We start from the raw sequence: 15373 nt of genomic DNA, 5'->3' as shown, positions 1-15373 counted from the left end.
TTCCACAAAGGTTAGCAGATGAAAAGTGAAGGTCAGGGAAGGATTTAAAAAGTGCCAAGGAGGCCCCAGCCTCCTTCAGTCACCACCTGCACTTGCCCAATTCAATCTCTAGGAATAAAAATATGTAAAAGTTGCTGAATGAATAAAATTGAGATAGTTGCTTAGCGGTTCTCAGAACTCATGGACAAATCTGCTTCTCTGTGAGAATAATGAGAGGCTAACATTTCTAGGGGAACAGCCTGAAGGGAAGAGGAAACTCAGGTTGCCCCCAGGCTAGCTAGAAGCAAAGCATTTCTGTGAAGACTTAGGATCTAACCTGTAAAAAGTCTCACATTTTTGGTATTCTACTCTATGTCTTTGAGAGTTTTAATGCAAAACTAAGGTTTTAAATCATTGATTTTTAACCCAGTCAATTCTGAGCATTTCAGCCCCACCTATCAACACAGACCCAAGGATGTGACTTAGAATAAATGTTTTCACAAAGACTGCCTGATGGTTTTCTCTCCCAAAAGTTCTTGTCCTAGAAATTCACTTCCAAAATGCACTGGGGGTAAGGCTAGAATCATTGCATGATATTATAGTTTCTATCACAGGGAAAAACAGGCTGGTCAGGTGGACCTGGGGATATCTGAATGAAATCAGAATGCTGACGATAATATCCCACTGAGAAGTCAAAGCTGAAAGCAGAGGGATGAGGGTGAAGGAGAACAGGGTCCAAGCACCTTTCTGCTGCTTCAAAGCCATTTCATCCTGACCATCTTATTTAACCTATTTCCCGGGCTGTGATATAGAAGTAAAAATGGAACACAGCTTACAAGGTTGTCAGGAGTATTAAATGAGACAAGAACATATATCAATGGTTCACAAAAGGTTATTTACCACTAGTTATCAATAAAAGTCTTAACACCTATGTAATTACATTATTCTTTTTTTGAGAAGTTAACATGTGATCAAAAGAAATCTTGGAATTGATCATAAGAAATCACACAATTTCTTTTAGACCTCTTTCCAAACCGCATAGTTTTTTCTTTTTAAACTGAAGACTCTCACAAATGTTTTTGTGAAACACAAAACACACGTATTAATTTTCATAGGGACATTCAGTTTATGCTGAAATGTTCCCTTATAATTACTTTTAAAAGATTATTATCATATGAAAGATTGATTTTATTGTTGGCTTAGCTGACTCATGTCTTGGGAACTGATGTGCAGATGATTTTAAAAGAGATACATGGATTATTGAATTTATATTATAAGTTATATGCCAGGATTTTAAGCATTCAGATGAGACTAATTGCCTGGAATGAACGGTCTACCTGAGGCTGGAAACCAAATGTAACAGGAATATTAATTTTCTCTATGCGTAGAAAGTATACTACATATAAGGAGTTTGCACATATGAATCTGGATTTATATTCAGGCTGATAGATGTGGAGCTAAAATAGTATAAAAGATGCTCAAATGGTTTTATAAACATGGCCTTGGAAGTTCAAATCCTGACTCTCGCTTACCTAACTCTGGGCACATCGCCTCCCTGGGACTGTATCTTCATCTGCAGAATGGGGGAAAGAGTTTCTTTCAGATTGTCCTAAAAACTAGTTATAAAAGCAAAATACCTGGGTATGTGAGGTGTTCAACATAGTTGCTATTATTTAATTAGGAATCTATGTCCTCTCCCTCATTTTTATTTAAGTGTTTTAAATAAAAATGTTCCAATAGGTGATTATACAAACATATTCTTTCATTCCTTCCTCACCAGGCACTTCTGCATAAATCCTGTAATTTAAATGTAGCAGTCGCTCTTGCTCTTCTCCCTTTCAAAAAAGCTTAAATAAATCAAGACCTCAACTTGTTGGCTTAGGATCAGACTTCCTTAACAGAACTCCCATAGCACAAGAAATAAAAGCAAGAATCAACAACTGGGATAGATTCAAACTTAAAAGCTTTCTCTCAGCAAAGGAAACTATCAACAATGTGAAGAGAGAGCCTGCAGAGTGGGAGAATATCTTTACCAACCATACTTCAGATAGAGCGCTAATTTCCAGAATCTATAAAGAACTCAAAAAAGTCTACACGAAGAATACAAATAATCCAATCAACAAATGGGTTAAGGAAATGAACAGACACTTCACAAAAGAAGATGTACAAGTAATCAACAGATATATGAAAAAATGTTCAACATCCCTAGTAATAAGGGAAATGCAAATCAAAACTACCCTAAGATTTCATCTCACCCCAATTAGAATGGTGATTATCAAGAACACAAGCAACAATAGGTGTTGGCGAGGATGTGGTGAAAAAGGAACACTCATACATTGCTGGTGGGGTTGCAAATTAGTGCAGCCACTCTGGAAAGCAGTATGGAGATTCCTCAGAAAGCTTGGAATGGAAACACCATTTGACCCAGCTATCCCACTCCTCGGCCTATACCCAAAGGATTTAAAATCAGCATACTACAGAGATACAGCCACATCAATGTTCACAGCTGCTCAATTCACCATAGCTCGATTGTGGAACCAACCTAGATGCCCTTCAATTGATGAATGGATAAAGAAACTGTGGCATATATATACAATGGAATATTACTCCGCAATGAAGAATGATAAAATTATGGCATTTGCAGGCAAATGGATGAAATTGGAGAAGATCATGCTGAGTGAGATAAGCCAATCTCAAAAAACTAAAGGATGAATGATCTCGCTGATAAGCGGATGAGGACATATAATGGGGGGTGGGAGGGGTTAGCATTAGGTTTAGGGTTAGGTTTAGGGTTAGGGATAAGGAGTGTGGTAAGAATGAAGGAAAGAAGGACTGTATAGAGGGAAAAGAGGGGTGGGAAGGGTGGGGGGGAAGGGAAAAAAATAGTGAATCAAACATCATAGCCCTATGTAAACGTATGATTATACAAATGGTATGCCTTGACTCCATGTACAACTAGAGAAACAACATGTATCCCATTTGTATACAATAATAATAAAAATTTAAAAATAAATAAATAAATAAAATAAAAAAGAAATCTTTAATAATAATTTCTTTCAGAAATAACACTTGATTTTAATTATTTCATTTAAAAAAACTCGTAAGAAAAAACTGTCAGAACTATTGACATTTTTATAGCTTGACAAAAATCAAGCATAATTAAAATGAAATATTTGTTGCATAAATTAAACTGCAATTAATATGTTTTCTGCTGCTGCTTCAAGGATAAGATTAAAATGGTGTTGTTAACAGAAAAAAATAAAAAATAAAAAATAAATCAAGACCTCCTAGAACTTTGCATGAATTTAAGGCACTTATGACTTTACATATTGTATAAAACTATCTCTAAATAAAGTCCAGAGAAGTTAAAATTTAATACCCTTAATTTCTACTATGCTTCTATTTTTAATCTTCTGACCTATCCATTTTTCTAAAGAAAATTCACCATTTGTAAACAGAATTTATAAGGTAAAATTTAATTTTACTCCTTAGGGTAATTAAATTTTATTTGGACCAGCAATAGCAAACTGTCCCAAATTCAACTTTATATTGTCTCTAGCACAATTCAGAGTGATATTTTATACAATTCCACCAAATCCTGTAAGCTGCTCCTGGGAAGGATGTTCAGAGAATGTATGTCACCTTAAGACAGAAATCAAAACTATTAGTAATTATTGTGGAACAACAGGGATGAGGCAGAAGGTCCTCGGTAGCTGTGGTCACTTTACTTCTTAAATCTACTGATCTAGCCACCACAAGTGATTGCCTGAACCCTTGGCTGGATCCTGTTCAATCTATAATACACTCTTATATGTTTAACATTTACATTCACTTAGCTTATTCTAATTTTCTCTTCTGAGAATAAGATTTCATTATTGGATACGAAGCTACGAATACATTTCTCTACTTTCTCAGGAATGATAATAAGGTGTCAGGTAAGTCTTCCTCTTTTCCATTTCACCTGCCAGCTCCATTCTACATATTCCTCTCTCAGCTCCAGGGAGATTTCTGCCATCACATTTGGTATTTTATAGCACCAGTTTCTGCTACCAGTCATTGTTATTCTCAGCTTTCTTTAGGAAATGAACTGCTTTGCTCAGTCAAATCTCATTATTCTTTCTCTAATTGCTGTAGGTTGCCATTTCTTATCAGAGGGGAGTCTAAAACTTTACTGGTTATGCTATTGAAGCCATAGCTAAGATTCCTTTCTATATGCTTTAAAAGAAACGTGTTCCATTTAAAAACAAAACTGCATGAATCGAGTTGCTTCTCTCTTTATCCTGTTTGCCTCACGGATTAAAGAGAATCCATTCCAGAGGTGAGCTAAAGATATACAAGGTTCTGGTCTGAAGACTCACCCACTATTAGGCCACAGGGTCTGCAAATCAATTAGGCAGAAATTAGAAGAAATATAAAAGGACAATGACGATGAGAAACGGGGACCCAATGGTACCTGGCAGCTGGAATAACAACCATCAGATGTTAACCACAGCTTAATATCTGATGCAGATGTGTGAGAACATATTTTTAAATTAATAGTGTTTTAAATTGACAGATCATCTACATTTATGGAGTGCCTTGTGATGTGTTAATATATGTATGCACTGCAGAATGATTAAATCAAGCTAATCCACATAGCCATCACTTCCACTACTTCATGCTTTTTGTCACGATTTGAAGTTTGACTCTTAGTGATTTTGAAATATACATTATCATTGATTATAGTCGCCCTGCTGTGAAATAAATTTCTAAACTTACTTTTCCTGTCTTCCTTTGACCAACAACTTCCCCTTCTCTCACTTAGGGTCACCTGCCACACCCCAGCCACAGACAAACACCGTCCCCTCTCTAAAGCTGCGAATTGAATTTTTTAGATCCTGCCTAAACATTCTTGCAGTGTTTGTCTTTGTGTGCCTGGGTGATTTCTTTTAACATAATGTCCTCCAGGTTCATTCATGCTGCTGCAAATGACAGGATGTTGTTCTTTTGTAAGTCATAGTTGAGAAGTCACAAATGGAAATAGGGAAGTCAAAAACTGTTTAAAAATTGATATTTTCTTGCTTTATTTTGAGAGTGGACATTTTTTTAAGTCTCCAAAAATAAAATAAAATTGATGTCTGGGCTAGAACTAATAGTGGTATTCACAGCTTTTCTGCTTATGCGTGGGACTTTCATACTCAGTAATACTGAGCTGAAAATTATAAGGAAACCGGTGACTGGTTCTCAAAATGAATCATCAAACCTCTGAACACTGTGATTATGAGCAGTATTACTAACATGTGGAGAGTTAGGCTATCTTCTTTTCAAGTAGTAAGTTAGGAGTCATAGAAAAAGAAGAGAATATGTGTGCAGGTCATGCTCCTGGGGAGATTTTGCAAATGTGAGAGAGAAAATGCAGACATTCTGCCAAAACTTCTGCCAGCATTGAGGAAATTCCTCAATGATGAATTCTATTTTTAGGATAATGGCATGAGCGGGAGCACACATTGGGAATTCGGGAGGCCTTCTGCGTGTTTTCAGGGACCCCAGTTCTATGTGCCCATAGAGCATGGCGCTGACCAGGAGTACTTTGAGAAGCGTCAGGAGGGCCTGGGCTGGGCAGGCGCTCTGCGGGCCTCCTCCCAGTTGGGCTACTGAGTCTGTGTCGATGTGAACTATAATCGAGACGTGCCTGTCTTGGTAGCTGACTGTATCTGTGCTGGGGCTTAGTGCACCAGCACGATGCCTGGTCTTCTAGCTGGGGCATCAGGCTTTCTAATGCTCTCTTGGGAAGCAGCAGCATCCGCAGGCTCCGCAGTTCTCACATGGGGTTATCACCAAGAGGCGCTCTCTGTTCTTCGCCTCCCTATCTATGGTCTCCCACCCATACAAACGCTTTTCCCCTTTTCATGTTTACTCAGAGAAAACTCTAGACATATTTGACAGTCTGCTTACACTGAAAACACAAAAACCGAAAACCACCTACAGATTTCGCTGCCCACGCTGGTCCCTTCCTCACCCACACAACCGTCCTCACAGCTGCCTCCAAGCTGCCTCCCCTCCTTGTGCTCATTCACTACTTTCCTCTGCGTTGAATGTATTTTTCTATTTTTAACCCTTTTCCTTTCCTGCTCTTAGTGACTTATTTTTCTCTTTTCCCTTTTTATTTCCTTTTCTATGTCAGTTTTCCATTATGCTATAATTATCTGTCTAAATGTCATGTGTTATCTACCACACTTCAATAAATAGTTACCAAGTACTCATACTGTGCTAGGAGGCCAGGTACTAAGGATAAGGAGATGAAAATAACACAGTATCCCCTTCAAACTTCCCTATGCGTCCTCAGGGATCTCATGAGATAATCATGAAAACAAGAGGAAAAAATAGCCATGAAAGTTGGTTCTGGCAAGATGGACTACATTGACTGGACTACAAATGACTAACTCTGTCCAGTAAAAGGCTGCATTTAAGACCACATATCTAGGTTCACAAGAAAAAAAATACAAATTCCTGAGAAAGAAGGAACTCTATGGGTAGCAACACAAGGAATCTGAGTTGGCAAAATGGGGATAGGAATCAGATGATGTATCTAGGATCCAAGAGCTTGGGTTGCAATGTCCACATAGGCAGAAGGTCGAATCCTGAGCTTGTGTAAGGCAGAGAGCTGAAAATACGGCCCTATGCATAAAGCCAGATTGTAATAAAGGAGTTCTAATGTGATACTGGAAGGAGCTTGTCAACAGATCCATCAAGCACAAGGGAGAGATAGCAATAGACCCACATCCAGACAGGGATTTAGTAAATGAGAACCATGGCACCAAACTGTGGGTGGTCCAGTAGTGCATGATAAATAGTGCTGAGACAATTGCCTAACCATGAGAAAAATTAGGTTTCTGCCTCACACTTAAACATTTTAAACAGCTAGTAGGTGTGACTGACGTGCAATGAGCTGCACACAGGAAAATGCACAGATGGATGAATTTTGACATATGTACAGAACCACAACCAAGATCAGAAATATATCGACCAACCCTGCAGGCTTCCTAGCCCCGCTGTGCAATCTTTTATTCTTACTCTGGCCCTTATCCCCAGGCAAGCACTAATTGTTTTTTTCTATCTTTATTGATAAGCTTTGCACTTTCTCTACTATTATGTAAATGGAATTATAGAATATGTAATAGCTTTTCATCTTGCTTTATTCACTCAGCAAAGTTAACTTGAGACCCGTCCAAAATGTGGTATATATCAACAGGTCATTTCCTTTTATTATGAAAACATATTTATAGCTGGGTGGCACACACCTGTAATTTCAGTTAAGGGAGGCTGAGGCAAGAGTATCCAGAGTTCAAAATCAGTCTTAGCCAAAATAACTCAGTGAGACCCTGTCTCAAATAGAATACAAATAGGGCTGGGGATGTGGCTCAGTGGTCGAGTACCCCTGAGATCAATCCCTGGTACCCACCCCTTCCCCCCCAAAAAAACCCATGTTTATAATATGGATATACCACAATTTGCTTATCCATTTGCCAACTGGTGGAAATTTGGGTTGTAACCAGTTTGGGCCATTTTAAATAGCTGCTATGAACATTACAGGTAGGTGTGACAGATTTTCATTTCTCTTGCTTAAATATCTGGAATGGAATGAATGGGAGATATAGTAGGTGACTGTTCAACTTCCTAAAAAATTATCAAGCTTTTATTTGAAGTAGTTGTACCATTTTCTATTCTCATCGAGAGCACGTAGGAGTTCTGGATGCTTCTCATCTTTTGTGCTACGTGCCAACGCTGCTGGGGAGGATGAAATAAAGTCAGCAGCCACTGGTTAGTTCATTTTCCTTATTTATTTATTTATTTATTGTGGTGCTGGGGAGCCAATCCAGTCTCATGCATGCTAGGCAAGTGTTATGCCACTGAGCTATACCCACAGACTTTTCCCTTTTTTAAAAAATCCATAAGTTCCAAGGTTTTAACGTGGAATGAGCATTGCAAGTAGGGTATCTAACCACCAACTATGTGCCAGACCTTTTACTAGTGAGTTTCTTCCTCAATTTAGCCTCAATCACTAGGTTTGCTTCCTCACCTCCAGGCGGAGTTTAGGATTATGTGGTTTATGCTTTAAAACAAAGTAAGAATTTGCCATGTGCTTGCTTTTATTGTCAGTCCAGGAATGAACCAAAGTACACTTAATTTTAAGTACTTGTGGGAAAACACCAACAGTTTAAAAAGATAAAAGTTGATTAAATTTAAAAATTAGTTTATAGTTACAAAATTTAATTGTTATTATTAAAGGAAAAATTTAAAGGTCATATTCTTTTTTTTTTTAAGTTGTAGGTGGACCCAATACCTTTATTTTATTTTATTTTATTTTTTTAGTTGTAGGTGGACCCAATACCTTTATTTTATTTTTATGTGGTGCATAGGATCGAACCCAGGGTCTCATGCATGCGAGGTGAGCGCTCTACCACTGAGCCACAACCCCAGCCCAAAGGTCGTATTCTTGATCCATCACATACCCAGGTTTCACAGAGTGAACCCAAAACCAGTTTCAAAAGTTCAGCTCTTCACAAAGACACAATGACACTCATAGTTCATGCACCTAATTAGAGCTATAAATTACAAAAAGCAAAACCCAATGGAAATAGTAGAGAGACTGAAAGTTCCTGTCATATTTGGAAAATATAATAGTGCTCCTTCAGTAATTGATAAAAGAAGAAGACTTGGGCTGGGGCTGTAGATCAGTGGCAGAGTGCTTACCTAACATGAGTGAGGCACTGGGTTTGATCCTGAACACCACATAAAAATAAACAAATAAAATAAAGACATTCTGTTCATCTACAACTACAAAAAACTTTTTTTAAAAAAAGAAAATAATAAATACTACTTAAAAAAAAGATCTAAAATAAAAGAAGAAATAAGGAAGGCTAGAAACACTGGATCAGCACTACTGGTTGTCTGGACAAAGGTAATTTTATTCAGTATCACTCAAAAATGGCAGAGTTGACATTCTTTACAAATGCTCAGGAATTTTCACCAGTGTAGACCCTGTACTGGTCCTTAAAATGATTCTTCCAGAGATTAAATTTTCCAAGGACTTGGGTCTGACCACAACAAAATAAAATCACACACCCCAAATAACAAGTTTTAGAAAATCACATCCTCCTAGAAACATACCTCCAAATGACTTACAGGTCAAAGAACACAGAATAGATCAAGTAGAGAATATTTGAATTCAACAATCATTAGAGAACAAAGTATGAAAATCATAGAGATGCAGCTGATGAATGCAGTTCTCAGAGGAAAACTCTAAATTCTCGTATTAAAACAAATTGTTAAAGACAGTGACATCAGTTTTCATTTTAAGAGATAAGGAAAAGAAAAGGAAATAAAACAAAAAGCAGAAAGTAGAAAACAATGATGATTAAAAAAGGAATCTACCTGGAAAAAAAAGAATAACAAAAGAAAATTAAATGGGCCAGAAAGTTTTTGTGTATGAAAAGAGTAATAGAGTTGATGAGCAAGACATTAAAAAGGAATAAAAAACATTAACATCGGGAATAAAAAAACAGCTTATTCCCAACAGTTTATTCCCACTGGTCCTACAAGTATCAGGATAAATGAGAGTATTTTTTATAAACATTGTGCTGATATTGACAATCTTTAACAATACATAAATTCTTTGAAAAACAAAATTTACCAAACCTGACAAAACAAAAAGAATAAAATCTTAATATCCCATTAAGGTAAATACATTTAATTTGTAATGGAAACTCTTCTCAAAACAAACAAACAAAAAAAACGATTCAGGTCTAGAGAATTTCCATCAAATATTTAAGTAAGAAAGTATATCAATCTTTTAGTAGCTCTAGTCTTTAAAAATACAGAGGAAGATATAATCCCAGCAACTCAGAAGGCTGAGGCAGGAGGATTACAAGTTCAAAGCCAGTCTCGGCAATTTAGCGAGGACCTCAGCAACTTAGCAAGAATCTGCCTCAAAATAAAAAAATAAAAAGGGCTGAGGATATAGCTTAGTGATAAAGCACCCCTGTGTTCAATCCCCAGTACCTTCCCTCGAAAAAAACAGGAGTAAGAAAAATGTTGAACTTACTTTATAAAAACAGTATTGCCCTAATTTCAAAATTTGGTAATGACATTTAAGAACACAAAGAATAATGCTCCTCATGAACAAAGATGCAACAATTTGAAACATCAGGAAGCCAAAATTTTCAACACATATAAAGGAATACGAGAATATCATGCTAAGTGAAATAAGCCAATCCCAAAAACCCAAAAGCCAAATGTTTTCCCTGATAAGTGGATGATGATATATAATGGGGGTGAGGGGGGTGGGGGTGAGAGAAGAATGGAGGAACTTTAGATTACATAGAGGGAAAAGAGAGGGAGGGGGTATGAAAAACGGTGGAATGAGACAGACATCATTACCCTATGTACATGTATGATTACATGAATGGTGTGAATCTACATCGTGTACAACCATAGAACGAAACAATGTACCCCATTTGCATACAAAGAATCAAAATGTAGTCTGTAAAAAATTTTAAAAATAAATATTTTTTTTTAAAAAAGGAATACAGCATCACCTAGTTGACTACACATCAAATGGGAGATTGGTTTAATGAATCAGGTTAGTGGAATAAAGGAAAAAAATATTAAGTCAGTATTTTCAATAAAAATACTGGACAAAATTTGACACACCTTTCCGATCGAAAATTCTCCTCTCCACAGTGTAGGAATTAAAGTAACTCCCTCCCTTGGAAACTCTACAGTTAACATGGTACATAGTGGAAACATGGAGAACTAAGTTGTCCATATCTACTCTCATCACTAGATGGAGAACACACCTCAATCCCTACTTCACAGGAAACACAACAACAGATTTGAGAAGGATCACAGTGTTTAGGATGAAGTAGAGGAAATGAGATGACCTACTTTCTAGATGTAATTCTGATAGAAAAGACAAGGAACCCTAAATCTGAACATAGACCTTAAATCTGAACACGATTTTACATGCCAAGGAAACCTCAACGAAGTGATTAAATAAAAGAGGGATACAATTACAAATATAGGGGAAATGATAATATGCACAGAAAATCACACTTTTATTATCAAAAGTTATTTTTCAAGGCTATCTTTCAGAAATAAAAATGGAGAGTGGGCTTAGTAACAGGTGTGTTCAGACCTCTGTCGTTGACACCCAGGGCATAGCAAGGACTTCCATTTGAGCTTATCTTCTTCCACAAGTCTTCTTCATCCCCTTGTTTACTCTAGGAGCCAACTTTGGGAAGTAAGCCCTGTTATTACATCCACTTACTCACACCGTGATCAACTAAACGATTTTCACAAGCCCACAGGACTAATGATTTTCACAAGCTCACAGGATAAAGAGTTGTAGCTGAATCAAGTTTATCAAACCAATCACTTACATAGGTTTAGCTACTTTTCACATATACAGCTATGTACATTTTATGCAGATAACACAAACTAATAGTTTTTCAATTCAATTATTATAGAGACAATTGGTTTGTAAAGGGATATTGTCACATTAAAAATAGATGAACGGCTGCTCAGAATCACCTTTTAAATTTAATATGGTGCTAGGGAATTAATATCTCTGATATGAATCGAGATTATTTTTCAATAATTTATACGAGTTCTTCATCTATGAAGAGATGAGTCCTTCCAAGATCTGGGTACAAGTTGTATATCTTACTCCCCCATATCCTACTGGCCTGAAATGTGGCAGAGCCAACCTGCCGGGCCTCTGGGCTGTGCCTGGAATCCCCGACTCTGACACCCAGTCAGTACCTAGGGGACACTTCTGGGTTATGTATGTCCAGGGACAACAGTCTAATGTGCTCTTCCTGTCACTCTACTCCCAGGCTATACATTAGCAGTGATTAGCCAAGGATGGGAGTGAGGCCCTACAGACACAGTATCTGGAAGATCAAGAATAGATGTTGCACCTTACCCACCAAGCCTACAACGCACGAATGGAGGTGTTAGCAGTGTTTCATCTAGAAACGACGTTAAAAAATAATCATGTAGTTAAGGAAGGAGGATCACTTATTAATGATAGAAAAAGAGTTTTTTCCTAACATGGTACCCACTCTGATCCCACAGACTTCTTCCTCTGTATTATCCACATGCTCTCCACTTGGCCACATGGAGGAAGAGTTATATGTACTTTGTGTGTGCTGCACCTACCTGCCCACTAGCTTACATGTTTCAGTCTGGTTTGTGTTGAACACTTGGCTTAACAAATTGGACAAAACAATACTGAGGAATCAGAATATACAGCACAGAGTTTGTAAATACTGCCTTAAAATTTTTTCTCACCAAAGTTTCAGCATTGTCCTCTTAATGACTTAGATTAAATTGTAGCAAGAGATAAACTTACCCTGGCTTCGTGTCATTCACTACACAGTGATAGGTAAACGTTCCAAACATCTGAACTCCCAAAATTCCATAAAGAAGTAGAAAGAAAAGTAGGAAAATTGAAACACTCCATATTTGTTCTCCTGATCGCCTAAGGGAAAAGACAGGTGAAGTAGATAAAACAAACAAACAAAAAATCTCATAAACTTGCCCCCTTAACTTATGTAACAGCAGTGCTTACTTTAAAATATTTGTAATCCTGGTCCTTGGCAGCTCAAAACGGAAATAAATTCGGAATGCCCGGATCATAATTAGTGGCCTTGGGATCCGCAACATGCCCCAAGGTGACATCTGATCAACTATATCAGCAATTTCAAACACCTGTAAATTAAGTGATAGTTAAAAAACACACATTGCTTATAGTCATGGATATACATACAATAGTAGGAAGCACACCCTGAACCTTGAATTTAGCTCTATATTATTCCTTACCAAAATCAATTTTCTTCTGAGTTCATTTTGGAACAATAGGTATCTTTTTATCTATGTTTTTTATTGGTGCATTATAGTTATGCATAATGGTGGGATTCATTGTTAAGTATTCATGAATGCACATGATCTAACAATATCATTTGGCCAATATCACTTCCCAGTATTTCTCTTTTCTCTTCCCTTCTCCCCCCAATTGCCTTTCCTCTGCTCTACTAATAACCCCTTAGCTTTTCATGAGATTCTTCCTCTTCCTTTCCTTTTTCCTCTCTGAAGCTACAGCTCTATAAGGAGAAACAAATACATAAGCTAAGGAAAGGGCAATAAATCCTATTTGCTTCCTAATTAATTGAGGTATAGTTTTTATTTAAAAGTAAGTACCAATCAGGACAGAATAAGTTGTTAAGGCTTTCTTACTAAATAATGTTCTTTGGTGGGAATCTAGAAAACAAATGAATGGAAAGAGCATCAAAATATTATTAAAAGCATGGAAAAAGAATCTTATCACTTACTAACAGATACAGATGTTAATTAGAAAATGTTCATCTAATACACAAGCTATTAAATGGAAAAAGGCACATTAATGTGTGAGACGAAATTAAATTATTGGAGATGTGCACTTTAGAGAATGAAGAAAGGACAGGTTATCAGAAAACACTGATGAATTGGCAAGATGGTCTGTAAATTTCTTTTAGCCTCAAATTTTAAATGAAGAAGAGATGGATAAACTCCAGAGATCTGCTGAACAACATTCTACCTATAGTCAATAATAATGTATTACACACTTAAAATTTTGTTGAAAAGGTAGATCTCTTGCTGTCTTCTTCAATTTTTAATTTTATTTTACAAATACAGAAATCTTCCCCCACATCTTTTCCTTTGTTTCACTGACTATATTTTTATATTTGTTTCATAAGAAATAATTTCCATTTCTGAATGAGAAATAATTCATGAATGTAACCAATAATAATTAAAATATAACAATTAGACTTGTCTCTCTATAAGCATTTAAAACAATGTCATAGGAAATTACACTATCATATTGGATATATGTTCTTTAATATTTCTATTTCAACTTTCAATGCAAAATAATGCCCATTTTAGAAAATACCCCCCTTATGATTTAAAAATATTTAATTACCTGTAACACCAGCGAAACCCAAATGCAAAAGACCATAAATCCATCAAAAACACACCAGCGATCTTTCACATAGGAACTATCCCCCTAAAAATAAATTTCACATGGCATTATCAGATAAAACAAATAGTATTAAAAAAAAAAAAAACTTCTGTGGAGGGAAGAGTCAAGTGTTAATTCAGTAAGACTCATCCATAATTTGTGTATCATAATGAACAGGCTTTCAAAAGGAATAATTCTGGCATTTTAAATAGCATTATTAATAAGGAGAACTATTTTTGAAGTATAAGAAACTGCAGAACTTTGAGAGTAAAATTTTTAATTTATGCAAAGGGAAAACAACACTCTTTGTTCAATTAGTCACACAAATTTTAGTGCTTAAGGAACAGAGGCCATCTTCCTAACTAGGCCACTTAAGTCCAAAGCCAGCTCTTCCTACACGGACAAGAGCACATACTGATCAACATGAAGGCCATTAGAACCGCTTGGTCAACCACCACCAGTGGGAGAATTAGCCAGGAAGTCAATTCAAGCTTAAAAAAAAGTGAAGAAAATACATGGCTCAATTTGTAAAGAAAAGCATAACTGACATTTCTTTAATTGTGATTATGTATGTAAAAGAAAGATAAAAAGATTCACTACTTTCTTTTTTAATAGGAAATCTATTCTGATGCTAGAATGCATATTGTAAAAAAAAAAATGGGAATTTCAGGCAAGAATTTCCTTTGGAATAACAATAGGGAAAACTTCATGAAGATGGAATTGGAAACCTTTGCTTTCATGGGACTCTCTCAGTAAGTCCCTAGTCCTTCAGTCATTCATGTAACTCAATCCCTGATTTGGTCACATACATCACTACTATCTTGGATTGACCCTGCTAGGAAAATAAAACTGGAGCACAACGTGAAGATTTTAAATAGAACATGAATTTTTTTGCAGGATATTTAAGAAAATAAAGCAATTTCCATAGTCTTCCACCTTTAGTAACAAATAGATTATTAAAATATTCCCTCAAAAAACTTCCATATATAAGTTATGTTGTTCATAATACAATGTGATAAAACACTTAATGAAAATTATCTCAGATAACTTCAATAACTTCGTATCTCAGATCTAGATATGGAGTACGAACTCAACAAGTCTGCTTTCCGAAAGATTTCTAATGAATGCATAGTGCACACACACACACACACACACCACTACTATCACCACCACTAACTACATCACTGGCATCTTTTGCAGAAATGCAGAAATGAACAAATCCGCCTAATACACAGAGCAGAATAACTTATATAAAGCTATCAACGTGGAGGGAGAAATGAGAAGCTTAATTCTATGGAGAGTTTACAGAGCACAATTCCAGCTTCCAAATAAATGTGCAAATAATTTTATTAG

The 15373-nt window shown here is 36.4% G+C and overlaps 1 protein-coding gene across 5 annotated transcripts in view; it reads right to left on the bottom strand.

Annotated features, from left to right (window-relative positions):
• The window catches only part of Nalcn (sodium leak channel, non-selective), a 313879-nt gene that overhangs the window by 265015 nt on the left and 33491 nt on the right, over positions 1–15373 (bottom strand). For all 5 annotated transcript variants that reach the window (XM_047553611.1, XM_047553608.1, XM_047553613.1 and 2 more), the window contains exons 4-6: positions 13982–14065; positions 12593–12732; positions 12374–12502 (exon numbers count right to left, since the gene is read on the bottom strand). In XM_047553611.1, coding sequence (XP_047409567.1) covers positions 12374–12502; positions 12593–12732; positions 13982–14065 — 353 coding nt within the window. The remainder of the gene's footprint in view (positions 1–12373; positions 12503–12592; positions 12733–13981; positions 14066–15373) is intronic.

Source organism: Sciurus carolinensis, chromosome 5, assembly GCF_902686445.1.
Source record: "Sciurus carolinensis chromosome 5, mSciCar1.2, whole genome shotgun sequence".
Taxonomy (NCBI): Eukaryota; Metazoa; Chordata; class Mammalia; order Rodentia; family Sciuridae; genus Sciurus; species Sciurus carolinensis.
The sequence above is the reverse complement of the archived record's forward strand: the minus strand, read 5'-3'. Positions and strand labels throughout refer to the sequence as shown.